Source organism: Oratosquilla oratoria, chromosome 24 (assembly GCF_046742065.1).
Source record: "Oratosquilla oratoria isolate Oo_2021 chromosome 24, ASM4674206v1, whole genome shotgun sequence".
NCBI lineage: Eukaryota > Metazoa > Arthropoda > Malacostraca > Stomatopoda > Squillidae > Oratosquilla > Oratosquilla oratoria.
This window is the reverse complement of record NC_134800.1, coordinates 31,042,998-31,070,180: the sequence shown is the minus strand read 5'-3', so window position 1 is coordinate 31,070,180 and position 27,183 is coordinate 31,042,998. Positions and strand designations below refer to the sequence as shown.

The window sequence follows — 27,183 nt, the reverse complement described above, 5'->3', positions numbered from 1 at the left end:
ATTGCAAGATGATTTGAATACTTTATACAAATGGGCAGCAAACTTCCAGATGTTTTTCAATATAGATAAATGTAAAATACTTTATATTGGTAATAGTAATGTCCAGACTAAGTGCGTGATGAAAGGTGTACAATTAGCTAGTGTTGTGATTTCAAATTATCTCAAACCAAGCAAACAGTGCTCGGAGGTTATGGGAACTGCAAACAAATTAATTGGATTTATAGGTAGAGCTTTCCAGTTCAGAACTGAAAAAATTATTCTTAATCTCTATGATGCCCTAGTCTGGCCTAACCTAGTATAATGCATACAGTGCTGGTCTCCATACTACAAGAAGGATATACAAAAGTTAGAAAAGGTACAACCCAGAGTAACAAAGCTCATCCCAAGGTTGAAGAACAAGCCATACAAAGAGCACTTAATGGAATTTAATTTGTTTAGTCTCTCGAAAAGGAGAATGAGAGGGGATCTAATGGGACCTTTTGCAGTCAGGCTTGTAGATTCCTATTAGCGCTAGAATTTCCAATTGTCTCAGATTTCACGAGGCAAAGGGGTGACTTAGCTGATTTGGAAACCTATACAGTCAAACCTCGGTTATCGAACGCTTCTGTTCTCGACCAAATCGGTTTTCGACCAAAAAGTTCGAGAATTTTACGTCTCAGAACTCGACCAAATTTCGGCTCTCGAACAAACCGAAAGAAGCCGAGCGTACCTCCATAGCGCATTTGCGATCAAAGTTCATTCCGAGCAGACGTGTTCGTTCTTATTTACGTAAATCTGACTTTTTTCATCTTTGCATCGTGTATTAGCCCCTAATCATGGGTCCAAAGAAAGCAAGTTCAAGTGGTGAAGAAAAGAGGAAAGTAGTGCGCAAAACTATTGAATTTAAAAAAAAATTAATAGCGAAATATGAATCTGGCGTTCGTGTGTCTGCGTTGGCTAAGGAGTTTGGGATGGCGAAATCGACGATAAGCACCATCCTAAAAAATAAAGACCAGGTTAAAGCAAGTGATGTGGCTAAAGGATCAAGTGTTTTTAGCAAACAAAGGCCACAGGTATTGGAGGAAGTGGAGAAACTTTTGCTGATTTTCGTAAATGAGAAACAGTTAGCAGGTGATACTCTTAGTGAAGATGCAATTTGTGCCAAAGCAAGACAATTGTATGAAGATTTGATAAAAAAAAAAATCCTAGCATTATTCCGGAAGGGTTTGATTTTAAAGCAGAGGGTGGTTTGAAAAGTTTAAGAAAAGAAGTGGGATACACTCCATTGTTCGTCATGGGGAAGCAGCAAGTTCAGATAAGGAAGCCGCGGAAAAGTTTAAAGTGGAATTCGCAGATTACATCAAGGCCGAGCAATATGTTTCCCAACAAGTGTTCAATATGGACGAAACTGGACTTTTTTTTGAAAAAAATGCCACGAAGAACTTATATCACACGTGAGGAGAAGTCGTTGCCAGGCCACAAACCAATGAAGGATAGGCTAACTCTCTTGTTGTGTGGTAATGCTAGCGGTGATTTTAAAGTAAAGCCTCTTCTTATTTATCATTCTGAGAATCCAAGGGCATTCAAGGCTAATAATGTTATCAAGGGTAGATTGCCTGTTATGTGGAGGTAAAACGCCAAGGCTTGGCTGACGAGGCAAATTTGTACTGAGTGGGTGCATGAGGTGTTTGCCCCCGCCGTCAAGAAATATTTGGAAGAAAAGAATTTGCCACTACGCTGTTGTCTTCTGATGGATAATGCTCCTGCCCACCCTCCAGGTTTAGAAGAAGACTTGACAGAGGAATTTGATTTTGTCAAAATCAAATTTCTTCCTGCTAATACAACACCTTTGCTTCAACCCATGGACCAGCAAGTCATTGCAAATTTCAAGAAGCTGTACACCAAATTCCTTTTTCAACGATGCTTCGAGGTGACTATACCCGTCGCACTGAGATCTGGCCGTTAGGGCGGAGCACTGGGAGTTCCCCTGTGGTGCCACATATAATTATTCTATAATTTCATTTTATTTTATAATTCTATTTTATAATTTTATAATGTTGCCTCATATGATTATATTATAATTTTTTGTCACACACCACCACTGAGGTAAAAATCAAAGCAATGTTTTCTATACAAAGGTTTCGTTTCTTTAAGTCTAGATATGGCATATGTGCATGAGAGAGCGACGTTGCCGCTACATCTAATCTCTGGCCCCGCCCCCCTCACACTGCATTCAGAAAACATTGCATCCACATGCACATTCTCGCCATGGATGCCCACATGTGGCAACACCGGGAAATCTCCTAGCCCCGCCTTATCGGTCATTTCTCCTTGCGCTGACTATAGTGACACGCAGCTAACCCTTCGAGATTTTTGGAAAAATCATTTTAACATCTACCACTGCATCACCCTCATCGACAAAGCCTGGAACCAAGTGTCATACAGAACGATGAATTCGGCATGGAGGAAATTGTGGCCCGAGTGTGTGACGGAACGAGAGTTTGAGGGGTTCGCGGGTGCAGATCGAGCACAGCTGATGTTGGTGCTGAAGAGGAAGAGGAAGCCCAAGAGGAAACTCAACTTATTGAAGAAATTGTCAGGATGGGCCAAAATCTAGGTTTAGAAATGGACAACAGTGATGTCGAGGAGCTAATCGACGAACATCGTGACGAGCTGACAACAGAAGAACTCCAGCACCTTCAGGAAGAGCAGAAGAAGATGTTGACGGAGTAGATGTCTTCTGATGAGGATGAGGGAAGGAAGGATGCCTCTACTGCTGATATCAAGGATATTTGTGCTAAATGGAATGATATCCAGAACTTTGTGGAACTTTAGCATCCAGATAAAGCCGCAAGCAGTAGAGCCGTTTATGCATTTAATGATGTTGTTATTAGCCACTTCCGTAAAGTTCTAAAAAAAAAAGGGAAAAACAAGTGACTCTAGATAGGTTCTTCATGAAAAGGAAGGAACACCCTGTGGCAACGTCTCCCCAACCGAAGAGAAGGGCGAGAGAGACGACACTTCCAGTCGACTTACCCGACGTTTTTATGGAAGATGATTCTCCTTCAAAAAATTGATGAAAATGTGCTTTTGTTCACATGATCTTGTACTGTATGTTACTAACAATTTTATGCCCTTTTTTCTAATATTTTTTTTATTGTATCATAACCTTTAATGTTCTGTATGTTACAGTTGGTAAAAAAAACATACGAAATGTTTGCATTTTTTTTTTTTTTTATACTTTTAGATAGGATATCTTTTATTAAAATAAAACACATGGTCTATTTCTACCCTTTTTTATTTATGGTAAACAGTATACAGTGCAGTTTATGGTGTAAAATAGTAAAAAAAAAAAAAATAGAAAAAGTTGTTTTTTAGACTTGGAACGGATTAAAATTATTTACATTGATTATAATGGGAAAAATTGTTTCGGTTTTCGAACAAATCGCTTTTCGAACAGCCTTCTCGAACGGATTATGTTCGAAAACCGAGGTTTGACTGTATTTAAAAAAAGATACAACATAGATTGCTGCATGAATGTATGTAAAATTAAAAACATGACTCTTAATGTTATAATTTTTACTTACTGGTGTGTGATAAGTCTTTTTTAATTTAATTATAAGGTAAAACTAAAAATAGGTAATTATTTTTACTGAAGTAAGTATGAGCAGTAAAAATAAGAGGATGTTGATTTCGGTTTGTGCATTTTATCTGAGAGTGTTGAAAAATAATGAATATCACTGTCACGTCCTGTATATGAAGATAATCAGTGAGATAAAAGATAACAACAGTGGTGGCAGACGTACGAAGTGAGGGACGTTTGTGTAAAGAATAGCCTCTTAGATCTGCTGGGAGCTATTTTCAAACAAATGTGACTAATTTTACGTGTGCCGTGGCAGACTGCACGTCAGGTTCAAGAAAAAGTAAGAGAAAGACAAATGTTAATCATACCGGAAAAATTAAGTCTTCGATGCAAAATTATATTTTCTATACATTACATGGATTTGCCTATTGCTTGGTGCATTAAAACATGAAAGTTATATCAGTATACGTCCATTGAAGTCGGTAGAAAATGACAAATTGCTTGGCTTGATACAATTATAGGCTGTTTTACGAATATCATCTGTAATTATAAATAGAGGCTCAAACAATGCTATATGCCATTTGCAATCATGAAATTAATTGACTTAAATTTCAGACACAGTAATGTACAACGATACACCTCTGTTAGCTTATAAAACTTGCCCAAAAAGTATTTATTTAACGGCAATTACAAAATCTGGCGGTGTCTGGTATCAAATTGCTCACTGCGAAAGGTCCCATTGAGGTCTTCAAAATTATCAAAGGAATTGAAAACATGGATGTGGAAAAGTATTTAAAACTGACATCTCCAACATAACTAGTACTAATGGATAGATTGTCGGTAAACATTTTCAAACAGACTTGGCCAAATATTCTTTCTTCAATTGCATTGTTAAAATGTGGAATGGTCTACCATCCAATGTCATTGATTGTTTCACTGTAGAAGTATTAATAAAGTCTCGACATTTAGAATCAACACCGTGTGAGATCGAAACCTTTATTGGTACGACGTTTCGCTTGTTACAGCTTTTTCAAGTATAGACATATGGCAAACACTCTGAGTACATATAGGCCGATGGGGAAGGAACTGGGAGAGGTTATCAGGGAGGGGTGGGTGGTAGGTGGAAGGGAGGAGGGGGGGAGGTGTGAGAAGGGGACGGGTGGGACTTGGTGGAGAAAAAGGAGGACATTTCGGACAGTTTGTTGAAAAGGACTAAGGGGGACATTTCATACATTTATATAATGCGGGTAACAGATGGATGATAGGGGGGGCGATGTTGAACATGCCTCTGTTCTGCTCAATGGTTTTGAAGCTTTGAATGGCGGCCGCTTCCAGGCATTTCCTCCTCACCCTGTCTGGTTCACTAAAAAGAAGCTCTGTGTTATCCCAATCCATCAGGTGGTCTTTGGTGTTCCAGTGGATAACACAGGCGTTGGTGGTGATGTTGTTCCGGGAATCATAGCGATGCTCCCGGATCCGGGTCTTCAGGTCACGGGAGGTCTCGCCGATATATACTCTATCACATCCAGCACAGGGTATGCGGTAGACACCAGCGTTTTTTCCCCACATCTCGTCCTGGCTGTCATTCCTTCTAGAGAGCTCTTTGATAGTCCTGCTGGACTGGCCCACTACTTGAATGTTACAGTGCCCAAGTGTCCGGGTGAGGGTGGTGGTGACACTGCTGGCTGGAAGGATAAGCCTCCTAGCTGGATCTTTCGCTGGCTCCCACCCTTCCATTATTTTGAGTGCCTTTTTCTTGCACTGGTGGATGATGCACTCTGGATATTTTAATTTCTGAAAGACCTCCTTTAAGTGCCTAAACTCGTCCTCTAAGAATTCAGTCCTTTTCAACAAACTGTCCGAAATGTCCTCCTTTTTCTCCACCAAGTCCCACCCGTCCCCTTCTCACACCTCCCCCCCTCCTCCCTTCCACCTACCACCCACCCCTCCCTGATAACCTCTCCCAGTTCCTTCCCCGTCGGCCTATATGTACTCAGAGTGTTTGCCATATGTCTGTACTTGAAAAAGCTGTAACAAACGTCGTACCAATAAAGGTTTCGATCTCACACGGTGTTGATTCTCACATTTACTTAACTACAAATCCCTGACTAGAATCATTTTACTTATAAATGAATTGTAGGGACATTTACTTAACTACAAATCCCCATTGAGTATTATTCTAATTCTAGATAGATTGAGATTAACTAACAAAACAGCCTCTTGGGGACCAGTAGGTCTGTTGCTGTTTGTTTGCCCATGTCCATGTAACTATATAGTCCATTAAAGCCCTATCTACCACCCTTTCCCATGTGTATCGGGATGACCAATGAAACAGTCAAATAATGCAATAATGGGAAATTTGTATTAGATATAAGCACTACAAAAACGAGCATGCTGTCGCTTCGTAAGCTTGATCACGACTGGCGCTAAGCGACGCGACCACTCCAGACTTGGCGGTAAAACATACATGCTCAAACTGATCACTTGGTTCTCATTACATATGTACAATATACAATAATAAATATACAATGACAATAACAAAATCAGTACTGACGCTAAGCGACGAGACCACGCCAGACTTGGCGGGAAAACATACACGCTCAAACTGAACACTTGGTTCTTATTACATATGTACAATATACAATATACTTACTTCAGTAAAAATAATTACCTATTTTTAGTTTTACCTTATAATTAAATTAAAAAAGACTTATCACACACCAGTAAGTAAAAATTATAACATTAAGAGTCATGTTTTTAATTTTACATACATTCATGCAGCAATTTATGTTGTATCTTTTTTTAAATATAGGTTTCCAAATTAGCTAAGTCACCCCTTTACCTTGTGAAATCTGAGACAATTGGAAATTCTAGCGCTAATAGGACTCTACGAGCCTGACTGCAAAAGGTCCCATTAGATCCCCTCCACCATGATTTTTCCTGGAACTCAACACTTCCCAACCAATCTGTCTATTGGTACAATATAAATGTAGTAATTTTAGAAGGATCAGTTTGTTGAGTGTAGTTTGAAAGACATATTGGAGAGTGGTAACTGAAGAGATTAGGAGGAAAACAGAGATTAGTTGGGAAAAAACTGGGTTTAATCTCTTCAATACAAGTCAAATTGTGATGTACAATTATTCAATGATGCATCACAATATTTGTGTTATGAAATATATAGTCATTACTGATTTACTCATTCTCTTTCACTCTGAGTAATAATAAACACAGAAAATGCAATCAAGCCAGTTCACAGAATTCAGGGGTGACTCAGCTACAACTACAAAATAAATATAATCAGGATGCCAACACCAGCATCCTTATATACCCACTCACACCTCATGATGCATATGTAGGTGCCATCATATGCAAGAGGTTAACAAAGGAAGGTGCTTGGATCGAATTTTAATAGTGAGGCAGATATGTGAGAAGTTTTATGCAAAATGTAAGGAGGTCTTGGGTTTTTATGGATTTAGAGAAGGCATATGACAGAGCTGACAATAAGCCATTGTGGGATATGTTACAGATGTATAGAATATTAAGGCTGTTGAAGGTAGTCAGATTTTATGTATTTATCTATGTGTACATGGATGGGGTGGTAAGGGAAGTAAATGTGAGGACAATAGGCAGAGGTTTAAAGTTGGTAAGTGGAAGTGGAAGGAATGGGAAGTGAGCCAGTTATTTGCAGATGGCACTGTGCTTGTGGCTGGGTCAGAGAAGGATCTGAGGCAGCTACCGTAGTTGTGGAATTTAGGAGAGCATGTGAGAGGAAAAAGCTGAAAGTAAATGTTGGCAGAAGTAGGGTGATGAGATGTACAAGGAGTGAGGATGGTAGTGAATTGGAGGTAAGTTTGAAATAAGAGAAGCTGGAGAAAGTTAAGAATTTTAAGTATTTAGGATCATATAGCAGGGAATGGAGGAGTTGGGGTAGAGGTAAATTATAAAGTACAGGAAGCAATAAATGGCTTAGGGAAATGAAAAGTGTCATGAGAAATAGGTATGAATGCAAAGAGAAATTTGTATGAAGAGGTGACTGTGCCCACAATGTTATATTGGGTAGAGACTTGGAATTTAAAGGAAGCAGAAAAGAGGAGTTTAGATATATTTGTGATGAGGTGTTTAAAAAGTATGGTGAAGGTTACAAGGATGGATTGTGAGAAATAAGGAGATTAGGCAGAGAGCAAGGTTAGAAGGAGAGATGGCAGATAGGTCTGATCAGAGACTACTGAAATGGTTTGAGCACATGAAAAGATCAGCAAAAAGGAGCGTTGAAGGAGACTTGAGGGGAAGACTGAGAATAGGATGGATTGATGGATGGATGGGGAGAAGGGGGCTCTGAGTACAAAAAGGAATGTCTTTCAATCAGATAGGTGTGAGTGGGAAGTAATTGTGATGCATAAGAAATTGGCAATACTCAAAGGAATTTTGTCTTGTCTGTTCTTTGAATTCTTGAATGGATGAGTGGGAGGGTCACCATATCATAAAGTGATGAGGGTAAACCAGTTTTGAATGTTGGACCCTGCTATGGTGGTGGTGTGTCTTGCTGCATTGCTTTTGGCTCATACAGTAGGTGGAGGGCAGGGATAACTTAATACACCAGGAGCTAAGATAAAAAGGACAATAAATAAGTGTTGGATGGGTGTAGAAAGGGCCTTTTGGTAAAAGTGTGTATAGATACAACAGTGGTTACTTCTGACATATGAAGTAGCTAAGTGAGAGCACATACATCCTAAATGAAACCCATTCAACCACTCCTCCCATATCAGCACTTTATGATTAGAAAAATTATGTGGTTGTCACTAACTTGTGCATATTCATTGAAATATTTGTCATTTATTGGGACCAGTGATGAGTACCTGTTAGTGTGGATCTGCAAGATGGACACCAGTGAGAATCGTATTCCATGTGCCAATCATTAATACTCGCACCTCCATTTGGTGTTGCACACTTAGTCTTTGGACAAGGCCCAAGATGCCTGTCGACTACAACTGTATTTTCTTCATTTTGTCATTGACTGCTCCCCTCTGTCACTTTGCAAGTCACTATTGTAGACCTACACTAACACAGCACAAACACAAGTCCAAAGTTTGTTCCCAAAGAAATCTTTTGGGAGGCCCAAGGAACACAGCCACCCATTGTTGTAGGGCTGTGTGTTTCCAGTCATTGGAATTTAAGGTGATAATTGTTACGTTATTATTCACAATTTATTGTGAAAATTATAATACATGTTCCTACACCATCTTTTCAGTGGGTGCTAACACCAATTGAAGTTGCGATTGAAGACATTCAGAAGAAGACCTTAGAACTGTCTGCTGCACTTCAACAAGAACCACCTGATCATAAGATTCTTCAAATGGTTTTACAGGTATTTACCTAATTGTATTTGATTGTGGGGATGGAATGTGTGGGAGTGGATTTTATGCCTTTGTTTTTTGGTTACCTCCCTTGTAGGGAGAAAAACCTTTGGTATATTTACCTAGTTATATTCTTTTTTTACTTTTTCCAAATTCCATTATGCTACACTTCTTGATGTTGAAGTCCACTTCCCACTTCTGACTCCATTCCCAGATCTTGTTCAGATCTCTCTGTAGTGATTCACAATCTTTTTCTGTACTTACTTTCTTTAGTAGCTTTTCGTCATCTGCAAAGTTCACGTAACATTCTACACCTTCATCCATGTCATTTACATATATAGCAAACATTGGAGCTACTACTGAACCCTGTGGGACTCAACGTATCATTTCCTAAGTAGAATTTTTATCTCTAAGCACCACTATCATTTTTCTTCCATGCAAGAAATTTTACATCTATTTCAATAGTTTTCCTTGTATACCTCCTGTTGTTTTGAGTTTTCTTTAAAAAAAAAAAAAAAAATATTTGCCTAGTTGTATTACACAGGAAGGGAGCTATGCTCATGGTGACCCGTCTTTGTATCTTTCAGCATCAAGTTTTTTCTTAAAATCTTGAGTAGTATTTGCACACACTGTTTCTTTGTTTAAGTTATTTCAGATATCCAGCACTCTGTGTGGGAAGCTTTTTTTTAGATCTCTTCTATAGTTATCCTTTTTGAGTATTTTTTCATGACCTCTTGTTTTTCCATTGTACTTTTTAGTAAATCATTCCTATCAAGGATTTCTATTCCTTTCATAATTCTATAGATAGTCAGTAGATCTCCACTTTCTCTTCTCTGCTCCAGTGTTGGTAGTTCCAATTTGGATAATCTTTATTCATATGTTAATTTGGAAAAAGCTGGTACCAACTTTGTTGTTGCTGTCTGTAATCTTTCTAATTTCCTTATATTCTTTTTAGTATAGGGTGTCCATAGTGTTGCTGTGTATTCCAGTTTTGGTCTAATCAATGTAACTAATATTTTTTTAATCATTTCCTCATCCAAATAGTCGAATGCCACTTTCATTGACCTTAATAGGTTGAAGGTTTCTCCGACTATTTTGTTTATATGTTTATCCGGTGTCATGACTTTGCTGATTATTACTTCAAGGTTCCTTTCTGAATTCACTTTTTTTATTTCATCTTCACCAATTTTATAATTTTTTGAAATTCTGTTTTTACTTTCTCTAAACTCCATTATGCCACACTTCTTGATATTGAAGTTCACTTCCCACTTTTGAGTCCATTTCCAGATTTTGTCCAGGTTCTTACTTTCTTAAATATTTTTGCGTCATCTGCAAAGAAATTCATATAACATTCAACTCTTTCATCCATGTCATTTATATATATGGCAAACATGTATGTATTTGATTGCCTCAATGTTTAAAGGGGGTCAAGTGCCAAAAATAGAATTTCACAGGAAGTGTTTAAAGTTCAACAAAGTTCAAGCAACTGTGTTATTAGTTGAGCTATATCACTCATTTTGGTGTAATTTAAAAGCTTAAGACATGAAAAATAAGATGGCAACAGATATTTTTTTTTTATTAATTTTGAAATTGTTATAGTTTTCTTTTTTATTGAACTTTAACCCTTTGGCTTATTAAATTGCTAAAATGTACTGAAAAACATATTCCCCTTAACCCTTAGCATATGAGGACGCCAAAGTTGGTATCCTGAGGCATGAGTGGGTATATGAGGATGCCAATTTTGATGGCCGGATTATATTTATTTTGCAGTTGTAGCTGAGTGACTCCTGTATTCTGTGAATGGGTTTGATCACATTTTCTGTGGTGATCCACATTGAGGGTGAGAGAGAATGAGAGAAAGGAAAATGTTACAGCTGTAACTTTATATCTTATAATGCACATATTGTGATGCATCACTGAATCATCATACATCAGGCAGCCTAACACCTGCATGCCAATATCTCATATTGAGGAGATTAACCTGCTATACTGCAAAATTGCCATATGCTCAAATTAAAATTGTTGCGAGCATATAATTTTATGTGACTCAACTCATCACCAGATCATCTGCTCTGCTCAGCAATAATATTCCTCCACATGTCTGTAGTAGTTGTAATGTAATGTATTGCATAATTTATAATTGTGTATTTACCTTTGTACATCCTACAATGCAGCAAGCCACCATATGCCAGTACATCAATGCCACACATATCTTACTATGTATACCTATGCATATATTCTAATCATATCCAGCCCTATCTTTCCCAGTGACATGTTAGTATATAGATGCTCTATATGTATCCATGTCCATAATATAATTCTGTAGATACTATATAGATATGGCCTACATAGATAGGTTAGACATGGCAACTCTATATGGCCAGACAGAGATGCCCACAGGCCTATGACCCAGGGTCATTAAGCTGCTTGTGCTAGTACTCTTTGGGTCACTGTGCAGGTGTTAATCATAAACTGACTTAATAATACCACAATACTACATAACTCCACATTTCATTTTCTCTTATAAGCTCACATGATCTTTTGGTGACACACACCATAGCTGGTGACCCTGAGTGAGGAATTTACATGGATAAGAGTAATGAGAGGATAATTAATTCTAAGTGACTTGTTTTGCAACTATGTATTCCAGTGACACTTTCAATACCTCATGTGCTGTATCTAATGAGTACAATATTGACAACATATAAAGAAGCTCACCCTCTACACATCCTTCAACTTCATCCTTGACTCAGACCAACCAGCCATGACGCCATCCATTTGGTCGTCATGCCAGTTGTAATGCAAACAAAAGCACCCTCAAGAGCAGCATCAACACCCACACCAACAGTGTCATCATTTCTAGTTGCAGTAGCAGTCACTGTCCGACCCCCACAATTTTATGAAACTTCTCCAGCACACTGGTTTCTTCTACTGGACTCCCAGTTTATTGTGGCAAACATTACTGCATCCACCACCAAATTTCATCATGTCATGGCAAACTTACCAGTTCAAGTACTTAACCATCTCATTGATGCTGTCATCAACTCTGCCAGCCATGAGAGATTGAAGTGAGAGTTGACCACCATCTTCACCAAGACCCAACCAGAACTGTTTGAAGCCCTTGTGCTTCAAAACCATATGATGCACAAAAAACCTACAATATTTCTTTAAGAACTGAGGAAGATTGAAGATCTGCTGAATGTGGACAACAAATTCCTGAAACTCAGCTTTCTAAAAGCAGTTCCCAGTAATATTTGACCTCTCCTCATAACACATGAAGAGACCCTAGATGAATTAGCCTGTGTTGCCAAAACATTGATGGCTTATGGTTGCAACAACTGTAGTGCTCTAGTGTCAGTGGTTGATAAACAAGTGTCACATTCACCCTCTCATAATGGTGCAGTGTTTTATAGTATCCAAAGCAGCTCAGCTTCTACTAACATTCCTGTTGGAGTAAGGCCATTCCATGAGGGTCACTGGCAGCAAATATGTAGGTATTTGTATTATGGAAGTAGAGCTAAGTCATGTAAACTTTGGTGTATGCTTTCTTCCACTTTCAATAATATTTTGCCTGATTCCTGTCCTAATTCTCATCCCTCATCCACTATTCCTAGGTCTAGCAAGTCATGAAACTAGATGGGTAGTCCATAGAAGTATCCCTTACAACCACTGGACTGCCATTTATAATAAATGCCTTAATAGATTGTAAGAGTTATGAATTTCTCATAGCTACTGGTTCTTAAATCTCACTTTTGCCATATAACTCAAAATTATCTCCTTATCTTAGACTGTCAAGGGTTCCTCTTACAAATGCTTCAGGAACATGCATATGCACATATGGTGAAGTAGATGTGGAACTTGGAATTTGACGTAGTAGATGTTCTTTTCCATGGTCCGTTGTAGTAGCTGATGTACTTCCCATCTTTGGAACAGATTTTTTAAATATTAAATCACTACTGATAGACTAAGAATAAGTAACTAGTTGATCCATCCACTTTATTTTTCATAGTTTCTCTTTGTTCCCTGCATATTTTTACATGTTCATTTCTTAGTCTTTTTTTTTTTTTCCCATCTTTTCAAAGCTTTGTCTCTTTTATCTTTAGCCTTCATAAATTTTTTGTTGTACCAGCACTTAATGTACACCCTTTCTTGCTTCTGCTTTGGTACATATTTGTCTATTCCCTCTTTTTAAATTTCTTTTAATATGTTCCATTTCTCCTCCATCTTTGTTTCTTCATTTAAGAAGTTTTCCCAATTCACTTTTTGAAAGAATTTTCTGAGTTTCTCAAAATCCATTTTGTTGTACATTAGTCTTCCTTGTCTTTGTTTCTCATTTCTTCTCAAATAAATTTGTACTTTTAGTTTGAACTCTATTAATATGTGGTCACTCTTCCCAAGTGGTGTCTTGTATTCCATTTTATCCACAATTTCATTTTTCATTCTTTCGTTTTCACTTTTGACTATGTTTAATTCCTTTTTTAGATGATTAAACTCTGTTAGTTTCAGCATTATCTTTATTTTTAGCTGGTTCACCTCTCTGTACATTGTCCTGTATTCAGCTTTCAGATCAGTTAGCTCCTCAATCAATTCTTCAATCTCCTGATTTCGTAGAACATTTTTATACATAGATTCTCTTTCCAATTCTAAACCTCTACCTAGTACTCCACTTTCTTTTACAAACCCTGAAAATACATTATTATCAAACCTTTGAGTTGATACTGGGGTTTGTACCACACAAGACTTTTTAGATATTCTTTGCAAGTATTTTTGCAAGGGGCAGTAGTGAAACAGGTCATGCGGTTCGTGGGTTTATTAATCGGCAGGTTATGCGTACAGAGGGGCCACGTCAAGTACCCAAGAGGTCTACAGAGCCACTTCCCGTGGGCGAAGGTGCTAGGTGCTGTAAGTACATACATATACCAAAGGCTTTTTCCCCCTTACACGAGGGGTAGCCAAAAAGAAAAAGGCATAGAAATCACTCCCACCCATTTCATTTCCCATATATTCCACTCCCCTCCCTCCCTCCTATCTTGGCACCTCCTGGATGACTGTAAGTACACATACATAAAGGGAGCTTTGATAGGTCTATGAATGGGGTCCTTGTAGTGGGGAGCGTCTGGGGTTGGGCACGCAGCGCTCCACCCTTGCACTAGTTCTTAATCCTATGTCTAATACACTAACACTATGCCGCAACCCCCCCCCCCCCACACACACACACCGCGCTCGCAGAGGCGACGCAGGGGGCCTGAGCGCCCGCGAGCCGAGGCGAGCTGCGAGGGGTAGGGGGGTCCGCGCGCGAGGGCGGCGGGTCCGCCGGCGAGGGGAGGGGCGCGACGGTGGCGGCGGCGCCGGGGGGCGGGGCCACCGGACGGAGGTGTCGCCGATTGCGCCACCAGATTCTCCCACTCGGGAGGCGAATTTCGTAGTCCCTGGACCTGCCGCGGCCCATAACCACGCCGCCCTTGTCCCACTGGAGGGACGTTCGGTCCTGAATCCGCACGTGCTGGCCGACGCCCAGGGCGGGGAGGGGTCGGGCGTGCTCGTCGTATCTCCGGACCGTTTGGGCGGCTTGGGCTACGGCCTTGCGATCGCATTCTTCCGAGCGAGCCTGCCATTCGGGCGAGAACGACTTCGGGTGGGCCGGGACGCATGTCCGGAGGGGGCACCCGAACAGGACCTGGGCAGGTGAGCGGCCGGCCAGGAATGGGGTGTTCCGTAATTCGAGGAGACCGCGGTCGAACTCCTCGCAATCGATGCTGCCATTGGGCGCGGTCTTAAGGATGAGGTGCTTAGCTGCCTTGACCGCGGCTTCCGCGTGGCCATTAGACTGAGGTTAGTTCGGGGAGGTGACCAAATGGTGGACGCCCCAGCGTTCCGTGAAGCGGTTGAACTCAGCGCTGGTAAATGGGGGGGCCACCATCGGTGCGAAGGGGGAGGGGGACGCCGACCTCCCGGAAGTAGCAGCAGAACTTCCGGATGACTCTGGTAGCCGTCGTGTCCTGGCCGCAGGGCACGATGACTGGCCAACCCGAGAACCTGTCCGCTATAACCAGGAATGGCTTCCCTGCGACGTGAAAGAAGTCGGCAGACGTGGACTCGAATGGCCGGGTGGGGTGGTCGTCGCACAGCGGGGGTTCTCGCTGCTGGCTAGGGCGTAGCACCTGGCAAGGCTCGCAGGCCTCCACCGTGCTCTTGATGTCGGAGTCAGTGCCGGGTCAGAAGACGGTTTGTTGGGCCCGGCGCTTGGTGGCTTCCGCGCCACGATGGCTGTCGTGGAGGCGAGCCAGCGTACGCTTCCGTAGAGCGGCGGGGACCACGATACGCTGGCCGTAGAGCACCAGATCCCCGTCGGCGGAGAGGGCGTCGCGGAGCTTCCAGTACGGGAGGACGGAGCTGGGTAGGGCGAGGCGGTTGGACGGGAACCCGGAGGACACGCAGGTAAGCAGGTGACCGGAGTTCTTGGAGTGCCCTGTCGGCGTTGGGCGACGGGCCGTCCTCGCGGGCGCCGGCGCTGCTGGCGACAACGCTCCTGGCATGCGCGGCGTCCTTGTCGCAATCAGTCTCGTCCTCCGGCGTGGGGCGGGAGACCGGGGCTCGTGAGAGGGCGTCGGGTATGCAGAGCTGCTTACCTGCGCACCATTTCGCCGTGAAGACGGAGGGCGAGAGCCTTTCGTTGAGCCGCTGTAGGCGGGGGTTCTCGACGGCGTCGAGGGTGTATGAGTTGAGGATGGGGATGAACGGACAATGGTCCGTCAGCAACATGAAGTGGGGCACTCCAAACAGGTACAGTTTGCATTTGGACGCGGCCCACGCGACAGCAAGCATCACCAGTTCAATCGTGGCGTAGCGGGTTTCAGCGTCCGTCAGGAACCGCGAGCCACACTGGACGAGACGCAGGTGTCCCTGGCCGTGATCCTGGAGAAGAGCGTACCCGATGCCGTAAAGGCGCGACGCAGTACCACCGGCGGGGCGAGGTCGAAAGGCGCCAGCACGGGCGGTGACGACAGAGCTCGCATGACGTCGGCGAAAGCCTTGTCGTGATCCGGGGTCCAGGTGAATGAGCGCTTAGGACTCAGCAGAGGCCGTAGGGGTTGAGCCGCTGCCGTTATGGCCGGAGTGAAGTCCGTCAGCTGATTCACCAAGCCCATGAATGAGCGTAGGTCGGTCAGGTTGGCGGGCGTGGGAAAGTCCCGTATGGCCCTGACCTTGTCCTCGTCGGCGGATATGCCGTTGGCGGAGAGTCGGTTGCCACAGAAGTTGACGCTGGGGGCGGCGACTGTGAATTTCTCCTTGTTAAGGGTGATGCCGTGGTCGCGGCACCTGGTAAGCATGTGGGTCCTCCGGAAGAGGTAGGGGAGGTCGTCGTCGAACAGAAGGATATCATCCACCACCTTGACACAGTTAGCCACACCTTGCAGAGCCGCGTCTCCACGGAGGCAGTAGGCGCCGCCGGTGGCTGCGAAGCCCATCGGTCTACGGCAGTGCTTGTACAGCCCATATGGGGTGATGAATGTGGTCAGGTGCTGGTCCTCTTCTGCGAGGTCTGTCTGCCAGTAACCGTGGAGGGCGTCCGCCATCGTAAAGAACCTCGCGGAGGGGGTGACGCTGCGGACCGCGGCAAACGGCGTGGGCGAAAGGTGAGTGGGGCGCCGGGGTTTGGCGGCCCGTGGTGATTCTCCTCCCGATCTTTGGACGACTTGCAATATTTCTCCCAGTGACCCTTTTTGCCGCAGACGCGGCATCAGGTGTGTAACATTGCGTGAATGTTACTTGTGCTTAGGTGCCGAGGGAGTGAAGGAGACTCGAGTGGGTTGTTGGACTTTATTCTGGTTAGCGCGAGTGTCGACCTAGGCTGGGTCGACGAGGGCAGGGCTCGGAGCCCTACCCTAAACCACAAAAGTGACCGCGAGCCTCGGGTCGGGCACTGCTGGGTACAAGTACAGAAAGGAACTGCTCGGGGACACCAAAACCTGGCATCTTTATATAGGCCTCATACGTACGTTAAAGTAGCACACGACCCATCCTGACCGAAACATGGCTCGGCAGGGCTTAGGTTGTGCTTTCAAGAGGATACAAATGCATGTAGTACAGGCGTACTATAGACTTAACCTACACACAATTAATATAAGGCCGAAGGCCAGCTACTTCTACACACTAAATCCATTCCTGGTCCATCCCATTTCTGTGGCGGCGATACTATAAGCCAAAATACCGCGTCGAAGCACATGTGGGGTACTTGTCCATCACAGGTGTTCCTGGCAGGACACTGGCGGGTGTGAGGGCGGTGTCCCTTGGTCCCGCAATTGTGGCAGGTGTTGCCAGGTCGCGAGGAGGGTGCGGGAGGCGGTTGAGGTGGGGGTGCGCGCGCATGGCGTTGAGCACTTTTATATGCCGAAACGGCGCGCACCTGCGGGTTGCCCTGGCGATCCGAGACGGTCTCCCTTGCCGACTCGTGCGAGCGGCAGTGGGTCACTACCTCCTGCAGTGACGCGGTTGCGGGGAGGGAGCTAATGCACTGTACGAGTTTCTCGTCCCGGACGTCCATGAGTATGACCGTTTTCATCTGTGCCTCCGCGCAAGCGACGGCGCTCACGACACATAGGTCTACCTCCCGGGCCTTGTCCTTGGCGCGGGCGCAGAAGTCATCGAAGGACTCGCCGTGCTCTTGCCTGCATTGGAACAGGTCACGGCGACGGAGGGCCTCGACTCGCGAGTCTCGGAGGTGGGATTGCAGCCGGTCGAGCACTTCGTCGGCCGAGAGTGGGGTATCGTGGGGGATGTCCAGCGAGTTCCGCAAAATCGCCTGTACGCCGAGAGATAAGCAGGATCTGAGTTGTATAAGCTGTATGTCTTGCGGCATCCTATTGACGCCGGCCATGACGGCGTAGTCGGCCCAGCCGCGGCGCCACGACAGGAACGACAAGAATTGGGCGTCGGCCTGCAAGAGTGGCGGGCGTGGGACCGTCAGGTTGCCCGGCGGCAGGGGGGCGGGCGACGTTCCGGCGACAGGAGGGGCCGGGACGGGCAAAGTCGGCGGAGAGCTCGATGGAGGGGGCGGCGTGCGGGCGACGAGGGTTAGGAGTTGTTGAAGGGTCTCCGCCATTTCGTCCATTTTTGCCCGGTGGGCCTCCGCCATTGCGTCCATTTTCGCACGGTCTTCCCTCCGTTCCTCTCGGACCACCGCTATGCTCGCTGCTAGGCGTTGCACGGCGTCGTTGCCACCATCCCGCGGTAGCGTCACATTTAGTGTGAGCGCGGGCGGGGCGTGTAATTCGACGTCGCTGTCTTGCGACGAAGGTGAATCGCTCTTTTGTGTCATGGACCGGGCTTGGTGGTGAGGTCTACGCGAGTCAGCTGGGGCGTGACGTGACGTAAGCGCGTTCACTATGTGGGTCACGGTCACGTCGGGGGCGCTCTACCAGAGCGCTGTATCCAAGGGGTTGGAATGAAGGGCCTCTTTGTTCGATCCTCTAGGGGTTCGTCGAAGCGCGTCGCACGATCCACTGCTGAACTGCACTGCACGATACTACACGTTTCGACGTGCACACTATTGCAGGATTCCTGCAACACCACGTTCACGTAAGCACCACCGGATCGTGTATTGTCACTTACTGGCACTTGTTCACTTGCACGCCACCGATTACCGAACCGTACTCGTGTTCCACCGCTGCACGGTGCAAGGATGTTTGCAATTGCAAGATCCTATTCACTGCACCATCTTTGCGAGCATGTTGCAAGGGGCAGTAGTGAAACAGGTCGTGCGGTTCGTGGGTTTATTAATTGGTAGGTTATGTGTACAGAGGGGCCACATCAAGTACCCAAGAGGTCTGCAGAGCCACTCCCCGTGGGCGAAGGTGCTAGGTGCTGTAAGCACACATACATAAAGGGAGCATTGATAGGTTTATGAATGGGGTCCTTGTAGTGGGGAGCGTCTGGGGGTCGGGCACGCAGCGCTTCACCCTTGCACTAGTTCTTAGTCCTATGTCTAATACACTAACACTATGCCACAGATATAACCCCCAATGGTGATTCCACTCTGCTTACATCCAATCTTCTCTTCATTGGTTCACTTTTTCATCTTTCTCCTTCATCATTCTCCATTTTGTGTATTTAACAATAATGTTGAATTTACTCTGTTTTATCATTTCAGTCACTCGATAAACAGCTCTCTGTCCCAAATGTAAATACAAGCAAGGTGTTTCCTTCTAATTTATCGAAAAAGTGCTGCACTTCCCTGTTGTTCATGTGTGTGTATTTACCTAGTTGTGTTGCACTTCCCTGTGGTTCATGTGTGTGTATTTACCTAGTTGTACCTAGTTGTGTTATATGGGAAGAGAGCTATGCTTGTAGTGACACATCATTGTATCTTTCAGCATCTAGTTTGTTCTTAAATTTTTGTATAGTTTTTGTACATACTGTTGCCTCATCCAGTTTGTTCCAAATATCTACCACTCTGTGTGGGAAACTATTCTTTTTCAGATCTCTTTTATAACTATCCTTTTTGAGTTTCTTTTCATGTCCTCTTGTTTTTCTCTTATCCCACTTTAATACATCATCTCTGTCGAAGATTTCCATCCCTTTCATAATTCTGTAAATGGTCAGTAGATCTCTTTCTCTTCTTTGATCCAGGTTTGGTGGTTCCAGTTTGGACAATCTTTGTTCGTATGTCAATTTAGAGAGTGTTGATGCCATCTTTGTCATTGCTCTTTGGATTCTTTCTAATTTTTTTATATTCTTTTTAGTACTGGATATCCATAGCATCGCAGCATACTCCAATCTTGGTCTTATCAGTGTGACTAATATTTTCTTTACCATTTCCTCATACAAGTAGTCAAAGGCCACTTTCACTGACCTTAGTAAATTTAAGGTTTCACTGGCTTTTTTATTTATATGCTTGTCTGGTGACATGTCTTTGCTGATAATAACTCCTAGGTACCTTTCCGAGCTAACTTTTCTTACTTCCTTTGTACCAATTTTATATTGCTCTGATATTCTATTTTTACTTTTTCCAAAATCCATTTTACTACATTTCTTGATCTTGAAGTTCATTTCCCACTTTTGACTCAATTCCCAGACTTTATCCAGGTCTTTCTGTAGTGATTCACAGTCTTCCTCTGTACTTACTTTCTTTAGTAGTTTAGCATCATCTGCAAAGAAGTTCATATAACATTCCACACCTTCATCCATGTCAAGTATTTACCTAGTTGTAGTTTACAGGAGAGCTATGCCCATAGTGACCCACTTTCGTATCTCTCCACATCCAGTTTACTTCTAAAATCGTGTATAGTTTTGGCATTCACTGTTTCTCCATTCAGTTTGTTTGTGTATTTACCTAGTTGTATTTACCTATTTGTATTTTACGGGAAGGGGAGCTATGCTCATGATGTCCCGTCTTCATATCTCGTTTTATCTAAACTATTTTTAAATTCATGTATTGTTTTTGCACACACCACTTTCTCATCTAATTTGTTCCAACTGTCTATTACTCTGTGTGGAAAGCTGTTCTTTTTCAGTTCTCTTCTATAGCTGTCTTTTTTTATTTTCTTTCCATGTCCTCTTGTATTTCTGTCATCCCATTTTATCAGATTCTCTCTATCAGTAATTTCTATGCCTTTCATGATTCTGTAAATAGCTATCAAATCTCCTCTCGCTCTTCTTTGCTCTAGTGTCTGTAGCTCAAGTTTTGCTAGTCTCTCTTCATATGATAGTTTTGAGAGTGTTGGTGCCAATTTTGTAATTGCTCTTTGTATTCTTTCAAGTTTTTTTTATACATTTTTTTGTACTTGGTGACCATATCGTTGCTGCATATTCCAATCTTGGTCTTATCAGGGTGATTAGAATTGTCTTCACCATATCTTCATCCAGGTAAAATGCAACTTTGATTGTTCTTATTAGATTATAGGTTTCTCCAAAAATCTTATTTATATGTTTCTCAGGTGACATATTATTCATAACAATGACTCCCAGGTCCTTTTCATTTTCTACTTTTTTTTATTCCTTCTTCTCCCAATTTATATGCTCCTGTTATTCTGTTTTTACTTTTTCCAAATTCCATTATACTACACTTCTTTGTATTGAACTCCATTTCCCACTTCCTACTCCATTCCTGTACTTTATTTAGATCACTCTGTAGTGATTCACAATCTTCTTTCGTTTTCACTTTTTTCAATAGTTTTGCATCATCTGCAAAGAAGCTCATATAGCTTTCAATTCCTTCCTCCATATCATTAATATATATAGCAAACATTATTGGGGCCAGAACTGTTCCTTGTGGAACACCGCTTATTACTTCATCCCATTTTGAGTGTTGGTCTCTTATCACTACTCTCATTTTTCTTTCTTGCAAAAAGTCTTCCATCCAATTAAGCAGTTTGCCCTGTATTCCTCCTTCAGTTTGTAATTTATTAAGCAACTTCTTATGTGGTACTTTGTCAAAAGCTTTTTTTAGGTCTAGAAATGCACAATCAGCCCATCCATCTCTTTCTTGTATTATATCTATTAGCCTTGAATGGAAACATATTAAATTGGTGATGCATGATCGTCCTTGTCTGAATCCAAATTGTCTTGGATTTAGCACGCTGTTTTTTTTTTCTAAATATTTTACCCATCTATTTTTGACAATTCTTTCACAAATTTTTGCTATTGTACTTGTTAGAGAGACTGGTCTATAGTTGTTAGGGTCTTCTTTATTTCCCCCTTTATATATAGGTACTATATTTGCTTTTTTCCAATCTTCTGGAACTTTACCTTCTTTCAAGGAACTGTTTAGTATGCTATGTATTATGTCTGCCAGTTCATTCCTGCATTCTTTCAAAATCCAGTTTGCTATTTCATCTGGTCCATGCGATTTTCTGACATCAAGATTACTCAAGTGTTTCAATATTTCGTTCTTTGTTACTTCTATTTCTTTCATAGTGGGGACTTTCTCTTTCCATTCAATCTCTTCAGGTTGTATGTTCTCCCTTGTAAACACAGATTTAAAATGTTTGTTCATAATTTCCACCATTTCAATTTCCTCTGTGTATTCAACTCCTTGTCGTAATTTCTCCAAATCTTGTTTGTTTTTCAGTTTGTTGTTTACAAATCTGTAGAATAGTTTTGGTTGATCTTTACATTTTTCTATGACATCTTTTTCATATTTACTCTTTTCCTCTCTGCACGCTTGTACATATTCATTTCTATAACAGGTATATGTTTTCCATTTTTCTGGTCTTTTGTTTTTCTTCCATTTGGCCCAAGCTTTATCTCTTTTGTCTTTTATCTCCCTACAACTTTTATTGTACCAGCACTTTACATATTCTTTTTCTTGTTTTTGTCTTGGGACATACTTTTCTACTCCTTTTTTATAGATTTTTGTCAAAGTATTCCATTTCTCTTCTACTGTTGTATCTTCTTTGTGTATTCTTTCCCAGTTTTCATTTTGGAAGAATTCTCTTATTTTATCAAAATTTGCTTTTTCATACATCAATCTTCCTTTTCTATACTGTTCATTTCTTTTCATGTATTTTTTCTCATTTAGCTCTAGTTCTATCAATATGTGGTCACTTGCTTATTGGTGCCTGGTATTCTATCTTTTCCACTATTTCAGGTTCTGATGTGATTATTAGGTCTAGTCTCGATGGTTCTTCTTCATTTCTATACCTAGTGTTCTCTTGGATCTATTGTGTCATTGTGTGGTCAGTAATCATCTCAAGTAGAACACTTCCCCATGAGTCTTCTCCACCCTTTACTGTCATCTCTTCCCAGCAGATTTCTTTGCAGTTATAGTCGCCCATCATAACTATTCTTCCTCCATCTTCCATTATCTTATTTAATGTTATCTTTGTGTCCTTTAACATACTTTTATGTTCACTCTCTTCCCACGAGGCTGTTTTCGGAGGTACATAATTTATCACAAACTTTCTGTTCTTCTTATCACTGTCTTCCACTTCGATCATAATCATTTCTACTGTACTCTTTCCATATGTGACACACCTCACGTTTATATCCTTCTTAGTCAGGAACATAACTCCACCCCCTTGCTTTGTCTCTCTGTTTCTAATCCAATAATTATATGCATCATGTCCTACACTGTTGGGTGGTAGTGGACCTTTTAATTTTGTTTCTACAATTCCCATTATGTCTGGTTCTTTTTCTTTCAAATAATCATTCAGCTCATTCAATGCTGTTATTAATCCATCTATATTTGTGTAAGACACTCTTAGTTTTCTGCCACTTCCATTGTGTTCTCTGTTTCCCTTTTGTTTTTCTCTTGTATGTCGAATCTCTTTAGTTTCATATTCACTACTCTCCAATAGAATCTCTCTTTTTCTGACTCCGTTCTGTTCTTGTTTTTTTCCTTAGCTTGCAGTCTTTTCTGTTTTTCTTCCTCTCTTTCCTCTTTATTCATTTCCCTTTTTATCCATACCTTTTTATATTCACTTGTTGTTAGTTTCCCTGTTTTGGATAAGATATTCTCTGCCATCGTTTGTGACCTGAATTTAATCTTAATTGGTCTGGTTTTATCTGTGCTATACTTTCCGAGCCTGAATTTTTCCTCAATTTGTTTCATAATTTCTGGTTCATCTTCCTGAACTAATTTTAGTAAACTGCTTACTTTTTCATTTTCCTCATTGGTTCTTGTGGTTTTATCTGGGTTATGTTTCTCTTCCATTCCTAATATAATTATACATTTCTTTTTATCTGCTAAGTCTCTTACTATATTCTCCTTCTGTCTCATCACTTTAATAACTGAGTCTTCAGTTTGTTCTTTCATTAGCTGTTTGATTATATCTGAAAATGCAACTTTACTGTTTTCTTGAATTGTCTTCCAACCCTTAGCTTCTTTAGCTATGGCCTCTTTGTTTTCTTTATTATTCCTCTTCAATTCTTCATTCTCCTCTTTTACTTCTTTTAACTGTCTTTTTAGTTCTTCTATTTCCTTAGTTAAGGTTTTGTTTGCCTTCTCTAGTGCTTCCAATCTTTCAACTCTGTCAGCCATTTTTGAAAGTCTATCAAACTTACTTTCCCATTGCTCGGTCACTTTTTCAAGTCTTTCTTCCAGTCTCTTTAAATCCCTGGAAGTTATTATCATCTTCCACTGTTCTGCTCTTATCAATATTTCTAATTTTTACATTTTTGTTGATCCCGTCCTCACTGAAATCATCGTCACCATTGGTTCGCCATTTGTTTACAATCCGTCTGGCTTGGACCAAGTCCCCCTCCCCCTCATTTCCTTCCATTTCCCTCAATATCCCTTCCCTTCTCTTTCCCTATCACTTCCCCACTATTACACAAGTACTCCCCCTCCCTATAAATACAAGTAGGTACTTCCTGGACTTTGAGATCCACGTAGATTTTCCTTTTTCTTCGGAACACCAATTCTCGCCGTCCATTCGTGAAAGGGTGTGTGTGTGTATTTACCTAGTTGTATTTTACGGGAAGGGGAGCTATGCTCGTGGGGTCCCGTCTTCATATCTCATTTTATCTAAACTATTTTTAAATTCATGTATTGTTTTTGCACACACCACTTTCTCATCTAACTTGTTCCAACTGTCTATTACTCTGTGAAGAAAGCTGTTCTTTTTCCAATCTCTTCTATAGCTGTCTTTTTTTATTTTCTTTCCATGTCCTCTTGTATTTCTGTCATCCCATTTTATCAGATTCTCTCTATCAGTAATTTCTATGCCTTTCATGATTCTGTAAATAGCTATCAAATCTCCTCTCTTCTTTGCTCTAGTGTCTGTAGCTCAAGTTTTGCTAGTCTCTCTTCATATGATAGTTTTGAGAGTGTTGGTGCCAATTTTGTAATTGCTCTTTGTATTCTTTCAAGTTTTTTTATACATTTTTTTGTACTTGGTGACCATATCGTTGCTGCATATTCCAATCTTGGTCTTATCAGGGTGATTAGGATTTTCTTCACCATTTCTTCATCCAGGTATGTAAATGCAACTTTGATTGTTCTATATTCTCCTTCTGTCTCATCACTTTAATAACTGAGTTTTCAGTTTGTTCATTCATTTGCTGTCTGATTATGTCAGTGAATGCAACTTTGCTATTTTCTTGGATTTTTTTTCCAACCCTCCTTGTTCTCCTTATTATTCTCCTTTAAGACTTTATTCTCTTCTTTTACTTCTTTTAACTGTTTTTTTAATTCTTCAATTTCCTTAGTTAAGTTTTTGTTCGCCTTCTCTAGTTCTTCCAATTTTTCAACCCTCTGTACAATGTTGTTAACATGACCGAACCTACGCTCCAAGTCCTCGATCATCTTATCGACCTTCTCTTCTAGGCTTGTCAGTCGGGGGGGGGTGTGTGTGTGTGTTTGTGTCCCCCCCCCACCCTCTTTAAATCCCTGGAAAATATTCTCATCACTTTCTACTGTATTGCTCTTATCTATACTTCTAATCTTTACATTTTTATTAGACATTTCATCGTCGCTCAGCTGGTCGGGGGGCCGTTTGTTTACCTTTCGCCTGTCTGCCTGGGCCAAGTCCTCTCCTTCCTCATTTCCTTCCATTTCCCTCAGCAATCTCTCCCCTTCTCCTCTTTCCCTACTTTCCCACTACCCCACGAGCAATTTCCCCCCCACCCTGTAAATACAATAGGCACTTCTCTTTGTGTTGGGATCCACGAAACTTCAATTTTCTTCAGAACGTCTTCTAAGCCATCCGTTCGTTGAAGTGTGTGTGTGTATTTTTTTCTTTATTTTCTTTTTGTTGCTTTATTATGACCTTTTTCACGCTTCTGTCCCAGAATTTTTCACGCTGTTCATTATTCTGAACACACCAGTCATGTCACTGCTCTTCCATCTTCTAAAGAGGGGAGATCATTACTTTTTTTTTTTTTCTCATAGTTCTTTATATGATCTGTTGGTTAGGTTGGGGGACCATTTTTGTTGCTCTTTGTATTTTATCAATCTTGCTGTTATTTTTCTATTGGAACCACACTCCTGTATATTCTAGTTTGGGATACATCAAGTTCTCTTGGAATTTCTCATCATATTTGTCCTTGAAATGAAATGCTACTTATATGTTTGACAACAGTTTATATGTCTCACCAAAAATCTTGCCAATGTGTATATTGGGTTTCAAATTATGTGACCATTTCTCATGTCCTATTTCACACTTAGAGTGTCTCATATCTTGTTGAGTAAACCAGTGAAGGTCTCATTGCACATGTGCCCATTTCCAGTGCCTTGAACTTCTAAGTATTGTAATTAATTTTCATTTTCATGGAGCAGGGAACAGTAAAGTTGGGGTGGAGATGAACTGTAGGGTAAGGGAAGCAAGTAAATGTCTTAGGGGAATGAAAAGTAAAATGAGAAATAGGTATCTAGGGATGGGCACAGAAGATTATATGAAGAGGTGTTTGTGCATGACACTGAACAGGGCAGAGACTTCCTGAATGCAAGTGTGCCAGTGTGGTTCATATTTATCTGAGAGGGATTTTTCAATGGGGCTGATGTCTGATGGGTGTTGGTATAATATTGAGTTTGGTGGTCTTTCTTAGCTTCTTTGGTGATCTGGATGTGAATGTGATTTTCTGTGGATGTATTGCATGGTACAGGTGGTAGGGTGTATATGTTTGAGTAGTAAGCTGTTTTTTTCCGCTTGTGTGATATAATGACATGGATGAGTGGGGTTGAAGAGATTAGCATAGAACTTTGTACCCATCATTTTCATATATTCTATGGAGATGATTTTTGTTTCTGTATAGTTTGTAAAGTGTCTATAGTTTGCTGATTGTAGGGAACCAGGCTGTGGAAATATAAACGGTAGATTTCAGTAGGGAATTGATGAGTTATGGCAATACTTTGATTTGAATTTTCAGTATCTTTGTTAAATTCCTTGAAATGCATGCCAAAAGATATAGGTCATAGGAGAATATGCAAAAATCTGAAAATTCTAATAAGGAAATTTGTATTTCAGGGATGCATTGGAACAACAGTAAATCAAGGTCCAATGGAAGTTGCCCACGTCTTCCTAGGAGATCTTGTAGATGGACGTAAAGTTCCAGACAAGATGCAGAACAAACTTCGACTTTGTTTTAAGGATTTTTCAAAAAAGTATGAAAACTTTTGCATACATTGTCGGCATTTAATAACTAATGATGTAGATGACATAATGAAAATTAAGAACACTCCTTATACCTTTACTCAAAATTTATATAAAAATAATATAAGAAAAAATGATTTACATAGTGCACCAGATAAGATCATTAGGGAGCAAAAGGAAACTATTAATTCGCTTTTTCAGTCCTTTTCAACACTAGAAATAATTACAAGTGAAA

The 27,183-nt window shown here is 41.5% G+C and overlaps 1 protein-coding gene across 10 annotated transcripts in view; it reads left to right on the top strand.

Annotated features, from left to right (window-relative positions):
• Positions 1–27,183, top strand: part of Zir (dedicator of cytokinesis) — a 661,124-nt gene that overhangs the window by 591,645 nt on the left and 42,296 nt on the right. For all 10 annotated transcript variants that reach the window (XR_012967574.1, XR_012967573.1, XR_012967577.1 and 7 more), the window contains 2 exons: positions 8,811–8,927; positions 26,823–26,959. Coding sequence is in view for 2 of the 10 variants with exons in the window: in XM_076207846.1 (XP_076063961.1) it covers positions 8,811–8,927; positions 26,823–26,959 (254 nt within the window). In the remaining 8 variants the exon portion in view is untranslated. The remainder of the gene's footprint in view (positions 1–8,810; positions 8,928–26,822; positions 26,960–27,183) is intronic.